Genomic DNA, 16,540 nt, shown 5'->3' on the forward strand with positions numbered 1-16,540 from the left:
TGATGGGTCTTTTTATTAATTTATTCTTTCTTTTTTTTGACAATCCCTCCCCTGTGTATAAATGTGTATAAAGCTCGGCTACACTGTAAATCAGGGCCACCCTCAGTGTTCTCTGAGTTTAAATAAAGGTTGAATGTTTGATTAATTGTAGGTCAAATTATTTAAAATTATATTTTATTTGATTGTATTTGATTTAGAGTTGAGCTGTATTTGGTTTATATTTAACTTGATCATTACTTCTTTTGTTATTTACTGTACTCTTTTGTACTATTTTGTGTAAATAAGTTAATAGATAATACGAATTATGATACTGTTGCTGTAATATGGTTCTTTTTCCAGCAGTGCAAGAGAGGAAAATTACACCAGAGTAAGTCCATGAACAAAAACAATATTTTGGAAAAACACTTAAATAAAAAAAATGTTGCTAAAATAACCTGTAATTGCTTAACTTTATTCTGCTTGTATTTTATTTTAGATTGTTGGGGATTACTATTAGCCCACCGAAGGAGGAAGGTAAAGGTGAGGATCAGTATTTATTATATAATTATTTAAACTGTGGCGTACTGACACTCAAAGTGATTAAAATCTTTAGTGAAATGTGCTTAAAATACGATATTTAGATCAATATTTATATATTCATACAAGCTGTGTTTCTTTATATTTCAGGAGAGACCAATCTGCCTTACCTGGGTGGAGTAGACACTACAGAGTTCCTACAAAAACTCACCTCCCAGATCACAGAGATGGTGTCTGCAAAGATAACTCAAGGTAAGGGATGAGTTAATATTTAACATTAATTTCAAATATTTAGGGTTGTTTCGAGGACGGGGATTAAGCCTAGTCCTGCACTATACAGCACTGTGAAAAAATATGCAGTCTAGAACAGCGGTTCTCAAACTGTGGTTTATTTATTAAGAAATATTAAAAACTGAAATCTACAGCTCTGTAAAAAAATAAGAGAGCACTTAAAAATTATGAGTTTCTTTAATTTTACCAAATTAAAAACCTCTGGAATATAATCAAGAGGAAGATGGATGATCACAAACCATCAAACCACCAAACTGAACTGCTTGAATTTTTGCACCAGGAGTAAAGCAGCATAAAGTTATCCAAAAGCAGTGTGTAAGACTGGTGGAGGAAGAGAACATGATGCCAAGATGCATGAAAACAAAACTGTGATTAAAAACCAACCAGGATTATTCCACCAAATATTGATTTCTGACCTCTTAAAATGAACTCTTTATGGTTATTGGTGCTACATGGTCTAAACAGTTTAAGAACCTCTGATCTAAAACCCTCATCCATCACAATCCTGCATTATAATCTCATTCTTCTGCCAGGAGATGGCAGGATTGTAAAATAAAGTATATTTTTGGGGCTTTAAAAGATTCAAACATGACCATGATGAGTGTACAGGAATAAATGTACTGGGATTTTTCACACTATGATCATTTTTAAAGAAGTTTACATCTATCACTACTAATGTGTGCACTGGTGAACCTGCCTCCTCTAGTGATTTCACTTCTTTTACTCATGATCCTTTCATTCATTCATTCATTCTTCCATCCTCCCATACTATCACTTTACCCACATGCTGACAAACATTAATGTGTTATTCAGACAGCTTACAGAACCATCAAGTGCTCCAGTGGATGAAATCATGGCCCAAAATAACCAGTATGTATCTACAGAACCCACAGATCAAACAGTAGAACCCTGATCTTTTCCCTTTGCGCCTTTGATGTAGTAAATTCTGCTTAGTTAGTTAGTTCGAAACATTCTATTCAAGTGATTAATCTACTGTATGTATATATTCGTATGTATTTGTATGTATTGTCTATATTTTTTACTTATTTATTGGTTTTTAACAGCGCAGAATGTTTTAAATGAATGTCTTGACAATATTTTAAATGATAAAATAGCAATAGGCTTTTTACACCAATATATACCAAAATATGCTGTTTTTGTGTATTTAGATCTGGCAGAAATGTTTTTGTTTTTCATGGTGAAGGAAAGTCCTACTCTTAAACCGTATCTATTTTTTTTTTGCTCAGTTGCCTTTTTCATTGACAAATCTTAGGCTACGTTCACACTATCAGGCTGAAGTGACTCAAATCAGATTTTTTGCTCAGTGTGGCTCAGATCTGATTTTTTTTTTATGACTGTGTGAACGTGCCAAATTCGATGTTTTAAAATCATATTTGAGTCACTTTTATATGTGGTCCTAAATCGGATACGTATCCAATCCACAGACACGCGACATGTGAACAGTGGTCAAATTTTACGCATTAGCATTAGCGCTACATGCTTCTCTCTCGTACCCACACTGTATCTCTTGGTGCAAAAACAGCAAAAGCAAACCGCCTGTCCTTTTTTCACCTCCTGGACCTGAGCATGAACTTTGATTTGAGCAATATGGCTTTTTATGAGAATGTAGGTTTAAGGATGTTTTGGTTTAAGAACTCTAACAGACAGTAATCATAAAAATAAGTCTAAATAAGTCTTTCATCGAATTTCTTTCTGTTTCACCGTTTAGCATCGTTGCGTGTGCCGGGAGTCGATAGTGACGACGAAACCAAAACCCCATCTCCATCCCCCCATCACGGCCGCTCACGCCCCCCCTCACTGATCGTGGACTCTTCATCAGAATCAGACGAGGGGGATTCACGAGGAGAGGTACACATTTTAGTGATTCTGAAATTACTAACATAAACATAGAATTATATAAACTTCATAAAAACGTAGTATGTTTGCACTACTATATTCTGCATTTGTGACTATGATTTCTTAGAGTCGAGTCTAATTCAGAAAACTGGTAAAGAGAACTGCTGGATTTTAGCAATTATATTTCTCAACCCATGTATTCTCTTAAACCAGAACTCCAAAATGGATTTGGGTTGTATTACGATAATGAGTACGAACTTTTGTCAAGTAGCCCACCTCCGGTTCACCCCCAGCATACCCAAATACAGCGCTTCTAGCTGATGTTAAAGGTCTCATTCCATTGTTTTTTCATTCATTTAAAATATCTAGTTGTGGTCTTTAGTATAAATGAATGCTCCGGTCATCCAGTATAACACTGCTTAAGTCCGGTGTAGGAGTGGGTGGGGAGAAACGATAGAATTTCAGCTTTTGCTCTTGAATATTCACACATTCAAACATATCGCCTCTGATTGGCTAACAGCACTGCGAAGGTGGAGGTACTGACAATTTTACAGTAATAACAGTCTTTGCAATGTTATATGTTACTTTACAACATGTGCAATAATGCCCTGCTAAGTGCAGTTCAGCCACTGATCTAGTCTTGGTGGGCGGGGCCATGAATACTAATTGACGGGTTGATGTAGACACGGTGCTTTTCCTGATCGACTCGTTTTTCTAAATATTTTCTTTTAATAGCTGCTGCAGAGAATGAGGATGAGTTTCATCATGTGCAGCATCATAAACAACTCAGAGAGACCCGCTGTATTTCACTAACAACAAGAAAAAGTGGATTTTAGCAGAAGGAGAAGTTTAATGTTGTTTACTACACGTTTTCTCTGTGCAGATGTTTGATATTTATGTAGCTACAGCTGACTACACCCCGATGGGGATGAGTAAGGACAGCATTGCTCTGAAAGAGGGTCAGTATGTGGAGGTTCTGGACTCGGCTCATTCACTGAAATGGCTTGTTCGCACTAAACCCACCAAAAACACACCATCACGCCAAGGCTGGGTCTCTCCAGCGTATCTCGACAAGAAACTGAAGGTAAGTGCAGGAGAGCAAGTTTCAGTCAGCAGCGTTTTCTGTGTTTATCTGTGTCTTTAGCTTAAATTCAGTTACTGGTTGAAACCTTAACTATAAAAAACAGAATAAAAGCAAAATTTAATTTTACTAAGCAAATTTACTACATAACATGAAACACACAAACTGTCCCTTTTATTGTGTCACAACTTCTTGATGAATGGACCAATAGAAATTCTCCAAAATGACTTGAAACTCATTTTATGTTGACTTCCATTGAAAGTTAAGAAGGTTTTATTTCTCTCCAGTAAAGTTGCTGTTTTGGGGATACATGTTTTTCACTGGACAGCGGTGATATGCATATACACAGCTCTGGAAAAAATAGTAGGCCATTTAAAAATTATAATTTTCTTTGATTTTACCAAATTGAAAACCTCTGGAATATAATCAAGAGGAAGATGGATGATCACAAACCATCAAACCACCAAACTGAACTGCTTGAATTTTTACACCAGGAGTAAAGCAGCATAAAGTTATCCAAAAGCAGTGTGTAAGACTGGTGGAGGAGAACATGATGCAACCAAGATGCACGAAAAAAATGTTATTAACGATCTGTTGTGTTGTTCATTAGCCTGCAGAAACAGGAGATGCTCCAGAGACTCCAGGAGAGGAGGTTACAGAGGGGGAGTATAAAAGAAGACTTTGGTGAGTTTATTTAAACACACTGTATGATTATTTTCTGTAGTGTGTATGATGCATATTAATGTGAGTTACACTACTCTCTTTTTCTTTTGCAGCCAACTGATCCAGGAGCTCATCAACAGTGAGAACGAGTTCGTAAAGGAGATGGATTTCTTTACATCACACCATCTGCAGCGTATTGATGAAGAAAACACTCCGTCTGAAATCCGTAATCATAAGGAGGCAATCTTCCGAAACATTGGAGACATCAAGTCTTTTCACAGCAGGTACACAACTATCCAGGAAAGGAAATTCCACGTTCAAATAACATTATTTCAGCTTAATTCATGATTAAAATTGCAACAGGATTCCCTGTCTGTAATACACAGAAAAGATGACTCTAATATTCTACTATAAAAATCGATATAGCAAATAAATCCAATTAACAGGGTTCATACTCTCATGAAAAACGTGGAAAAGTCATGGAATTTGAAAAAAGTTTCCAGGCCTGGAAAAGTTTTGGAAAATAAAAATACCCAGAAGGTTTGATACAAAATTTAGAAAAGAATCTTGTTTAAACCTTTTTAACCTTGTTTATTTGTTTTAGAAATGTTCATTTTTAAATTTCTTGTGTTTTTTAACAGCTCTCTGCTCCCCGGCCTGAAAGACTGTGATACAGATGATGATATCGCAATGCGTTTCCTGAAAAATACACAAGGATTTGAGAACTATCTGCAGTACTTCGTGGGCCAGACTGGAGCACAGGCCGCTATTAGTGAGAAAAATGTTCACCACTACTTTAAGGTATGCTAAAAGAAAATGTATTTAAGTGTAAAAAGTACAAAAATACAAAATGTACTGTGTTTCATTTATCTCACTTTAGCAGTAGTCATGGAACATTCCACCAATAGTTCTGTGGTGCGATGTCTACTATGTCATTATGTTGTCCTTGTTGGAGTTTTTTAGTTATTCATCCAGAAAAAAAACAGTGCGCTGGGTGGGGGCGGGGCAGAATACGGCGGATGTTAGGGTCAAACTTGGTGGTTTAATTAACTTAAAAAATAATAATATTAAAATAATGCATTACTGATTCCAAATGAAAAACATGCGTTAATTTTTTAAAGTTGACAGCTCTACTTATGAGACAAAATATGTTATATATGTATGTTATGTACGATTACTATTGCTGTTGATGTTTGATGACTATTTAGTAATTTTGCAGAGGATTTAAAGTGAGCTGTTAACTAATGCACAAAATATTACTCTTATTTAGGAATACACAGATTCTGAACTGGCAAATCTGGACCCCTCTGAAGGTCCGGTGCTGAGTATCAGTAGCTATCTTCAGAGACCGCTGGAGAGAATCCAGAAATACAAGGACTTCTTAAAGGTAACTGTATATGTTATTGTATGCTTTATTATTTGCCATCATGATTAAAGGACCAATAGAAATAATTATTTTTTACACTAAAGTGTGAAGTTTTCATTTTCACGAATATACATGAAGGTTTTTTGCATGAAAACTTGTTAAGATTTGATCCTGCAAGAAATCTTTATTGAATTAAATGATAAGTAATAAAAGATGAATTTACATGCCGTTGTTTTATTGTGTTCTTCAGGAACTGATCAGAAATAAGGCGAGGAATGGGCAGAACTGCTGTCTCCTGGAAGAGGCGTACACCATGGTCTCCTCACTTCCCACCCGCTCTGAGAACACTCACCACGTCTCCCTCATCGAGAACTACCCTGCTAACCTGGAGGCTTTAGGAGAACCAATCAGACAGGTACAGATAAACACAACTAACTCTCTATGAGCAATATTTCATATTTTGGAAATCTGTTGACTGAAAACTTGAGAAGAACAAAGGCTCTAACCTTACTCACACCTGACTGCACTTTACCTTTCAACCAAACACCTTCAACTGAGAAAAAACAGAAGAAACGTCTTTAAAAAGTACTTAAAAAGATCTAAAGGTTAATGTAAATGACTTAACAACTTAATATTGAAAGGTATTCATATTTATGATTCGTGATTTTTCCATGATTTTAGGACTTATTTAAATAAATGTCCTATTTTATCAAAATCTCTATATTTCACAGAAAGGCAGAAATGTTAGAATATACATTTTTATCATTGGCCACATGAGAAATGTAAATTACATGTTCAAGTCTTTATTTGTATAATTTGTGTAAATTAAATTCATTTAATGACTTTAATAACTTTAATAAACAGGCATGAGAACAAAACAGAGTTATTTAATACAGAATAGAATATTTCAGTATTTTACTTGTACTTTTTAGTCTGATTATATGTTTTAACTTTGTCTGTTTGACTGTGTTGTTTGCTGTGTTTTGCTGCTGAAATATAGTTCTCTGTCTGTTATGTGTGTTTTTAGGGTCCCTTCACGGTTTGGGAAGGTGCTCCAGGAATCAGAACATCTTCTCGGGGTCATCGCCGTCACGTCTTCCTCTTTAAAAACTACGTCATCATCTGCAAACAGAAACGAGAAACAAACACGGACACGCAAGCGTATATATTCAAGAACATGATGAAGGTACAGCAGCTTATTAATATTCAAAGAGTATAAACTGTGATATATAAAAAAGAGTTGCCCCGGATTATCAGCCCATTTTAGAATAAGACAACAGTATAGACAACAGAATTAATAAACACACAATGTAGTTTCCATTTATTATTGCTCCATTTATTTAAGTTAAAGTTAATTTAAAACCCAAACCCCCTTGCTAATAATAATAATAAGTGTATTGCTGAAGTCAAACATTGGAGAAAAATTGCAGTAAATCTTTTACCTTGCTGTGAAGGAGTTTTGGAACACACTTCTTCCCAGATTTGTTTTAATTCAAGGCAAAGCAAGTTTATTTATACAGCACCTTTCATACACAACACTCATTCAAAGTGCTTTACAAATTAGAAAATACACAGAGAAGTCAAATTAAAAAACATGTAAAAGAATAACAGCAAAAATGGTATTAAAAAAGCAAAATAAGAATAAAGCTTCACCTACACAAGAGGGTTTTTCAAGCATCAACTTAAAGATTTCATTGAGTTTGACTAGACTGTGACATGATGTGCTGCTTTTTGAGACCTTCTACCCTTTTCCACATTTCCAGACACATTCTATTTAAAGTAGTGTAGTTTTTTGTCTCTTCGTTTGTGTGTGCAGCTGTTTTAAATGTGTTTTATGAATAAATGTGTCCACATTTGTGTAAAATCACTTTTTGAATTCTGTCTGTTTTGCAGCTCACAAATATTGATGTGAATGAGACTGTGGAGGGAGACGAGAGGGCGTTTGAGATCTGGCACGAGCGTGAGGACTCGGTCAGGAAGTACACTCTGCAGGCACGAACCGTAATGATCAAAAACTCCTGGCTCCGGGACCTCCGTAACCTCCAGCAGCGCTACAGCATGCCGGCATGGAGTGAGTACCCTTCATACTGCACCAGGAGCTTTCATTACAAAAAAGTGTATTATTTTATTACAGAATTACACATTGTGGAGGAAATTGCACCAAAATTTGAGCCACTCAAATAGTTCTAAATTATTCTAAAGACACAAACAAAGAAAAATGAAGAAAAAGATTAATAGAAAGCATGCTCTCACTCTCCTCTCATTTACAGCCATCTTTATACCCCTTCTGGGTGCTACAAAACATACTAGAACAATTCATACTGTAGGAAAGCAGCATGTACCACCAATTACCAGCAGAGGGCTTGGACACTGCGCTGGAAGAGCTGGTGGATCTGGAACAAAAAAAACTCCAAGTCCCAGAATCCCTAGCAGTAATCAGCACTGAACAGAGAACAGAGTTCTCTGTCGCACCTTTGTAGACAGGGTGACCTGTAACAGTGGGTAAAAGAGGAATAAGATGAGAAAAGAAGAGAAAAGACAAAAAAGATTCAATCTTTGTTTTCTCAACAATTAAGGTCATCCTACCCTGACATATAAAGAGACATAATCAAAATTGGTGCTATTTAAACTAAAACTAAAACTTCAGCCAGTATTTTTTTATTTTATTTTAACTGTGCGGTACGTCACAGTAATCTGTGTGCAAACCACCATACACTTAGTCCCATTTCCACACTTAGGGTTGCCAAGTATAGAACACAACAGCACACAAGCAGTTAGCTGCAGCCATGGAAAATGGTGAGCTGGCTATTTTTTTGTTTTGCTGAACGGGTAATCACTGAGCTTCAGTAAGGTTTTCTAACCATAGCTAAGAAATCTCCCTCCACCACGGGCATTTTAAACAGGGCAAACGTATTTAATTCAGTTTACTCGATGATCACATGTTTATACATATGATTGTATGAATGAACAAAGTGTGTGCTTTCAATTTTTAGTTATTTATGTTCGTGAGGCATGTTTTTAATACAGAAGTTTGTGTATGTGTGTGTCTGATTGTAAACAGGTCCTCCAGATTTTGACGCGGTGTTGACGGACTGCACGGCAGAGTTGGGACAGACAGTTAAACTGGCCTGTAAAGTTACTGGATCACCCAAACCTGTCGTGACCTGGTTTAAAGGTAAGCGTGAGAAACACTGAAATTAATAAATCATAGATTATAGACTCTGAATGAAGACTTTTGAGTCAAGATTGATTCAACAATTCAATTGTTTTAGCTAAATAATCTCAAATTAATAGATAAATTGATTAATGATCTCAGTATGAGCTGTATATTTACCCCAGTGCTAAACAGTTTTAAATGAAATCTAAAACATTTCACAAATGCCGAGACATAGAAATTGCTGCCTGTTTCATACATAGACCTCATCTCAGTACAATATATCAGAATGTTTGGAACAAAATCCATGTTATGTGTTTGTATTTCAGTGTAAATAATTCCTTAATTAGGGCTTGGGGTATCCTGATCCAGGGCAGCAGGTTCAGTCCAGGCATTTTCTACCCAATAAACATCAGATTTTTAAGCCATTTACACCATCATTATTCAGCGTCTTCCACAAAGATGTTTTCCAATTCTGTATAAACTGACCTTTTAACAAAAAAAATACATAAAAACATTTGTATTAAGAATGTTACCCTGTGGTAGATTATTTCTAAGGGCGCAACAATGTTTTTTTGCTGGCAAAATGAAAGATGTGTTTGCCACACATCTCAGTAAACTAAGTTTAAATTAATATACAGAGTAAATACATATGGGTTAATGTATATTTTATATGTAATTAGATGGACGCACTGTGGAGGTGGACCCTCACCACATCATTATCGAGGACCCCGATGGCTCCTGCACTCTCATTCTGGATAACATGACGGCTGAAGACTCAGGACAGTACATGTGTTTCGCCACCAGTCCTGCAGGAAACGCCAGTACCCTCGGCAAGATCACCGTACAGGGTGGGTCACGAGGCCGGGCGGACTTACAGGCTTCAGTTTCCTTGAGTTTAATTGTCAAATGTATTTATATTTAATATGTGTTTAATTTTTATGTTTTTTTTCTCCCACTATTTGTAGTGCCACCGCGCTTCGTGAACAAGTTAAGAAATGCTGCTTTTATCCCAGGAGAGGACGCTCAGTTCACCTGCACGATACAGAGTGCTCCCAGCCCCAAGATAAGGTCATTATTTATATCTTTACGTGTGTTACTGCACTGACATCTTGCATGTCATAGGGTAGGAACGAGCATCATGTCCCATGACTTTTGCCACGTCCCATAGAAGCCAAAGAACACGTCACTGAACTGTAGATTATATATATATATATATATTTATATAATCTCCTGCACTGAATGTGGATGTGAAAGTGACTTTTCTGTTCATACATACAGTTTTAGTCACGTTTAATTACATTAATTCCAGTAACTAGTAATGATAAATGACCACGCAACTGTTCCATCCATCTGGCACCCACTATCTGACCTCATTCCAACTTGCCATGAGCACGCTGACTTTCAGCGTTCAGCCTGGCTCACAAGATAACACCTAACAACTTATACTTTATCCCTAAAGTAACATGTCATTATCAATTTACAATTGATTAAAAAATTTCAATCGGTAATGGTGGGTAAAATTTTACTCGAATGGTTCATTGTTGATGCCTTGTACATAATCAACTGATGTTCAACTAAATATCCATTAAATGCAATTGAATTGAATACTATCAGTCAACTGTTCACCGTGCAGCTTGACTTATGTCGTGTCAGTGTGTCTTTGCTGTCGTAACGACGGGAAAAGTACACCTTGTGCGACTTGAAACACGTAAAAGGCATGAACTAATAAACTCTTAATTATTCATGGCTGTGGTTAATTTTGGAGGTAACGTGAAATAAACCAATCAAAGTGTCTCTTGCTCATCATTCCCTTTAAGAGTCTGGGGTGCTCTGACTTTTGCGGATTGCTATTTTAACGGCGCAGGTCTTCTGCACTTCTGAATATTTTCTTTTACTAGCTGCTGCAGACAATGGAGGATGAGTTTCACAAACAACAAGAAAAAGAGGATTTTAGCAGAAGGAGACCTTTAAACATGTATAACATTTTTTAAAGTAATGTTTTCAGTATTTAAATGTTCCCTCTCTTACCTGTTCAGGTGGTTTAAGGAGGGAAAACTGCTGACAGACCAAGAGAAGTATCAGACGTACAGTGAATCACGCAGTGGAGTGGTAGTGCTGGTCATTAAGAACCCTGGAGAGAGAGACCTGGGGCATTACGAATGCGAGGTACAGTAGACTAACTTAATATATGTAAATAAACGTACTATATAATATACCACATGCAGTAAAGTACCATAAACTTTACCTATTAAAATGTACTTTTTAATGCTACACTACATATTTTATTATAATAAATATTAATTGATATTATTATATGCTTTATTTGTAGCTGTCTAACTACCTGGGCAGTGCTAAGTGTGCAGCAAATCTAGTGCTTCCCACAGTGGCAACAGCAGCAGATCACAGAGGAGACCAGGCTATTACTATTGAAGGTACTTTATCCTGAATTACACATCATTAACAAAATAAATATGCCTAAAATATAATGAAACAGATGTTAGATTATCAAACTAGAGTGTCTTTATATGTGTATACATATATACCTACTATTTATAGGGAGATATCTATATATATTTATAACTTTTTAAACTTTTTTTAATCATTGCATTTTTATTCATTTTAATTTTTTGTCTATTTTTTTCTTTTCAGTTACAGAGCAGGAGACCAGAGCGCCTAAGAAAACTATAATCATGTAAGTCTGCACAATTACATAAACAATTTGAGTTCTAGTAAAGTACTGTGTATTGTGTACTTTTTGTTAAGTTAATTGTCTTTTATACATATTAGGTAAATAGAAATCCTAGGAAGCTTTAATGCCCACACGTGCTGGTGGATGTGGGCCGAAAAACTCCAAGTCCCAGAATCCCAAGCAGTAATCAGCACTGACCAGGCTCAGCTGTGAGATACAACATTAAAAACTGCAGTTAAACCTCAGTTCTCTGTCGCACCTTTGTAGAGGCGACTACATATACAAAACTGTAATAAAAAAAGACTTTCGTCTAAAGTCAAACGAGTGCTGGATGTTAATCTACACAGATTTCTCTCCTGAAAACTGTTTATTTGTGTGATTAAAACACTTCTGTTTATTTACAGTAAACTTAGATTACTGAAATTCTCCAACACTAAGGCTGGAGCATTAGCATTAGCCCAACAGCGCTATAGTGACAGGGGGATATTACCTAATGGTTTGTCCTACATAGCTTGATTTAACACGGTAAACATGCAGACTACAGTCTAATATACTTGCCTCTGAATGACACGATTAGCAGCTAATGCTAATGCTGCTCCAGAGGTGTTAGCCAGTTTTAGCAGCAGGCAACAGGCCTATAATACTCACCTCTGAATGGTGAAATAGCGAAAATATCAAGATAAATTCACAAAATATAATAGAGAGTAGGAAAGTAGCAACATGAACATGAAATCCAGAGTGCAAATTTTCTAAAGCAGCATGAATAAGTGTGAATGAATTATATATAGAGAGAGATTTTATTTATGCACATATACAGATTCACAAATTCATAACAGTGTAGGAAGAAAAAAAGTAGTCAAGCAACATATAATAAGACAAGACAACAGGCGGGGGGGTGTTATTGTAGTATTAAGTTTCGAGCAGGTATGTTGAAGGAAGAGAGAAAGTATTTACATAAGATTGTACCAGTGCTTCATTGATAATTTGCTATTGAAGAATTAAAGATGCTTTTTTATTATTTCCGTGTGCAGAGAGGAGACCATCACCACTGTGGTGAAGAACACGCGAATGAAGCGCCATATGTCCCCTCGCCCGTCCTCTATAGGAGCTCACCATCGCTCTGAGACGTCCACCCCCGAGCCCCCGAGACAGAGACGCACAGTGTCCCGAAAGCCTGTCCCCACTCTCTACGTTACAGAGCCTGAGGGGGCCACGGCCAGACCCCCCAAATGGGTGGAGGTGGAGGAGATTATTGAGTATAAAGTGAATAAATCTCCAAAACTCCCCAGGAGACGAGGAGCTTCACCAAGCCGGAGACACCCACCACCACCACCTCCATCTGAGAACCCAAACGCCAACAACTCCAACAACAAACTAGTGGAGGAGAAGCAGATGCAGATGAAGATGTCCATTTCCGGTGTGGTGGACTCACAGTCAGCTTTATCTTTAAACAGTGAGGAGAACGTAGCTTTAGAGGAGAGCGACGGTGTGCTAGAACTGGATTATCTAGTGGAGGAATCGGATGGAGAATGTGATTATGATTATAATGATGATGAGCACAAGGACAAAGACATGGAGGACAGCGAGGACAATGAACAAGCGATGGACTGTGGATTCGTTCCTGAAGGAAGTAAGATGTTCTCTCTGGAAGATCTGGAGGATTATGTTCCTGAAGAAGGCGAGACGTTCGGTTGCTCCTCAGACTCGAACGTTCCTCCAGAAAAAGAAAAAGCCTGTGAAATCTCTGTGCTGCAGAGAGATATAAACACGCCTACTGTTGGACAGCCTGTCCTTCTAAACGTAGGGCGTCCAATAGTAAATCCAAGGCAATACCACACTGGATTCTTCAGTCGATTTAAAGAACATGTTTCTAATCTATTTGACACGTCTGGATCTACATCTACATCTGTATCTGGATCTAGATCTGCATCTGGCAGCAGTATGGAGTCAAAAGGAGAGAAGATCATACCCATCCACATCAACAGAGCATCATCAACCCAGATATTCAGAGCTGAATCATCATCCGGCGCTCAGGCGAAGCTGGACGTGCATCCCAGCTTCTGCTCAAAGCTCCAGAGAAAAGCGTCTGGAGGTCAGCAGAGCTTTAAAACCCAAATCTCCGCTCACACGTACGACTACGCGCCGGTCGGACAGTCGCTCACGCTCCAGATCACCAAGAAACAGCAGCAGTGAAAAGAGAAAATGATTTGAAATGTTGAATATTGAAATATTGAATTTTAAAAATCGCCTACCTAAAGTTTCAGACTTTGTCTTAAAGGGGAACATGTGCAGTGTACAGTGGTGGTGTTCTTGCATGAATGTAAAGAATCACGTTGATTGATTTTTCAAATTATTCAAGAATTTTCAAGAATAGTTAAAAAAAAAAGGGTAATGCAAATGAATGCTGATCATTCCAGATTGTGCTGCCATTTTATTATATTATAAAATATTCTTTAAAAAATAAAGCTGTATTTGGGCTGAAATTTTTAGGAAATATAACCATGCATTTGCTAAAATGCACTAAAATATGTGGACAAATAATAATAATAATAATAATATAAAAAAAAACATCATTAGACACTGTATAGCAATTTTAAAAAAATATATGTGCTGTGCAACAAAGACCTTATTATTACTCTTATTACTGTTAATATAAGTATAATCTTTAACTGTCAGCATTGCACAGAAAGACTCGACTCTTGTTGTCTACGAGTGAAATCTCATCTCATACCAACAAATAAGAGTAAATGATCTATTTTACATAGGAATTTATCAATCTTCTGCATGCATGTTGTTCACGCCACTATACTATAAGTATTATATATACAGCTCTGCAAAAAAAATAAGAGAGCACTTAAAAATTATGAGTTTCTTTGATTTTACCAAATTAAAAACCTCTGGAATATAATCAAGAGGAAGATGGATGATCACAAACCATCAAACCACCAAGCTGAACTGCTTGAATTTTTACACCAGGAGTAAAGCAGCATAAAGTTATACAAAAGCAGTGTGTAAGACTGGTGGAGGAGAACATGATATGTGATTAAAAACCAGGGTTATTCCACCAAATATTGATTTCTGAACTTTAAATTTGGGAGAAATGTTGTCTGTAGTTTATAGAATAAAACAATAATGTTCATTTTACTCAAATATAAACCTATAAATAGCAAAATCAGAGAAACTGATTCAGAAACTGAAGTGATCTCTTTATTTTTTTTCCCAGAGCTGTATATATATATATATATATATATATATATATATATATATATGTATATATATATATATATATATATATATATACATATATATATATATATATATATATATATATATATATATATATATATATATACTTATAGTGGAAGTTGACAAATGAATGCAATAGGATATATATTTAAAACTGTAGTGCTTATACACTGCAGAACTGTCTAATAATAATTGAACGCCCTATCAAAAACGCAGGGTAGAGCAGACTGTGTTTTGAAAGGAGCACCATTGTATAGAGATTAAAATATTACTTAAACATACATATTAAATATATGTTAGAAACGATGAACAATGAAATGATTAATAATGAAATGAATTTACGTGTTTAAAAACACCATGATATTGACTATTTTTATAACTGAAACATATGCGTGTGGAGAGCTTTACTTCTGAAAGAGTGATATTTAGGAGTATATATGTTTCCCTCTTTACTCTGGTCGTGTTTATTTACCTCTGTTCCCCTGGTTGTGCATGTGCATGATGCAGGATCTGCGTTTCCTGCGTACAGACTGAACTCCTGTGGGTCTGGAATCGTGTGATTGTGATTTACTGATCATTTATATGTGATATCAGGACTTCACTTAAGAGCTCTGTGTAATCATTGTGTATTTGGATGAATTTGAAACTGAATATTCATAATCTCATAATTCACTATACAAAGTGCCTTGTTGTTGTTTTATTTTGTGCAGTACAGTGAAGAGTTTATCACCTGTAACTGAAACAGTACTGAAGCTACAGGACTTTTACGATTAAATGCACTGAACCGGAACGGGTTTGAGGTTTAAAAATCTGTCTGTTTGTGATTTTAACAGAAAAATTGTGCATAATTAGACAGAAAGTAGAAGCAGTTAAAGCATGTTAAAGTTTGGGTAGAAATTAAATTGGACAAATTAAATATATATTGTTATTAATTTATTTGCTTTTTTGTTTTATTGAGACGTAAGCACAGCCTCTGTCACGACACAAACATAAAACAGTGTTTTTAGTCAAATTGCTTTTTTTTTTGCATTATATTATTGTTATATAACAAATCGTTTAAATTGTTTAAAAATCATCAGTCTGGTCTGTATATTTGGAGGTGTTTTCTGGTTGGTAATGTTGTGAAATCCATTTTTCCCTCCACCTGTACAAACAGTGCAAGTGCCACTGGCTGCAACACAACACTGAAGCCTCACAGTTGGAAAGTGTTTCTCGTGATGAACTTTTAGTCCCTTCTTTCTTCGATTTCGACTTGTTTTGCTAAAACTAATGATTTATTTTGGTAGTCGACTAATCTGACGATTATTTTTCCGATTAGTCGAATAGTCAATGATTATTTCTCTGATTGCAGTGCAAAGGCCTTCTGTTTCTAGCTTTCTCTGTCTTCGCTTCAAAATGAAGATGATAGAAACAGCTGAACATGGGATTTAAATGCTTTTAAATTGTGGAAAGATTAAATGTGGAAAGTGTTGTTATTTACTGGGGAAATGTGTAATCTGCTATTTAAATAGTTAAATAAAATAAAATTATTTTGTTTGTTAATTAATTATAATTAATTCAATAACTTAACAAGTCCGTCCTTAAGTGAATGATATTTAGTATTTATTTATTTGCTTTTCTGTTTGTTTGTTTTTTGCTGTGTTTATTTATGTCATTAATTAGAATTAATTACAA

At 35.9% G+C, this 16,540-nt stretch overlaps 1 protein-coding gene across 50 annotated transcripts in view; it reads left to right on the forward strand.

Annotated features, from left to right (window-relative positions):
- The window catches only part of obscnb (obscurin, cytoskeletal calmodulin and titin-interacting RhoGEF b), an 86,294-nt gene extending 71,494 nt beyond the window's left edge, over nt 1-14,800 (forward strand). For 48 of the 50 annotated variants that reach the window (XM_049480823.1, XM_049480814.1, XM_049480812.1 and 45 more), the window contains 20 exons: nt 340-367; nt 476-519; nt 667-768; nt 1,621-1,677; nt 2,537-2,676; nt 3,548-3,748; nt 4,356-4,429; nt 4,522-4,692; nt 5,050-5,209; nt 5,679-5,795; nt 6,025-6,189; nt 6,802-6,960; nt 7,668-7,845; nt 8,836-8,949; nt 9,612-9,779; nt 9,897-9,999; nt 10,968-11,097; nt 11,261-11,363; nt 11,581-11,623; nt 12,652-14,800. In XM_049480823.1, coding sequence (XP_049336780.1) covers nt 340-367; nt 476-519; nt 667-768; nt 1,621-1,677; nt 2,537-2,676; nt 3,548-3,748; nt 4,356-4,429; nt 4,522-4,692; nt 5,050-5,209; nt 5,679-5,795; nt 6,025-6,189; nt 6,802-6,960; nt 7,668-7,845; nt 8,836-8,949; nt 9,612-9,779; nt 9,897-9,999; nt 10,968-11,097; nt 11,261-11,363; nt 11,581-11,623; nt 12,652-13,813 — 3,419 coding nt within the window. In that variant the 3' untranslated portion in view covers nt 13,814-14,800. The remainder of the gene's footprint in view (nt 1-339; nt 368-475; nt 520-666; nt 769-1,620; nt 1,678-2,536; nt 2,677-3,547; nt 3,749-4,355; nt 4,430-4,521; nt 4,693-5,049; nt 5,210-5,678; nt 5,796-6,024; nt 6,190-6,801; nt 6,961-7,667; nt 7,846-8,835; nt 8,950-9,611; nt 9,780-9,896; nt 10,000-10,967; nt 11,098-11,260; nt 11,364-11,580; nt 11,624-12,651) is intronic. The other 2 variants (XM_049480775.1, XM_049480777.1) reach the window with 2 other exon arrangements.
- The last annotated feature ends 1,740 nt before the right edge of the window (nt 14,801-16,540 follow it).

Source organism: Astyanax mexicanus, chromosome 6 (genome assembly GCF_023375975.1).
Source record: "Astyanax mexicanus isolate ESR-SI-001 chromosome 6, AstMex3_surface, whole genome shotgun sequence".
Classification (NCBI taxonomy): domain Eukaryota; kingdom Metazoa; phylum Chordata; class Actinopteri; order Characiformes; family Acestrorhamphidae; genus Astyanax; species Astyanax mexicanus.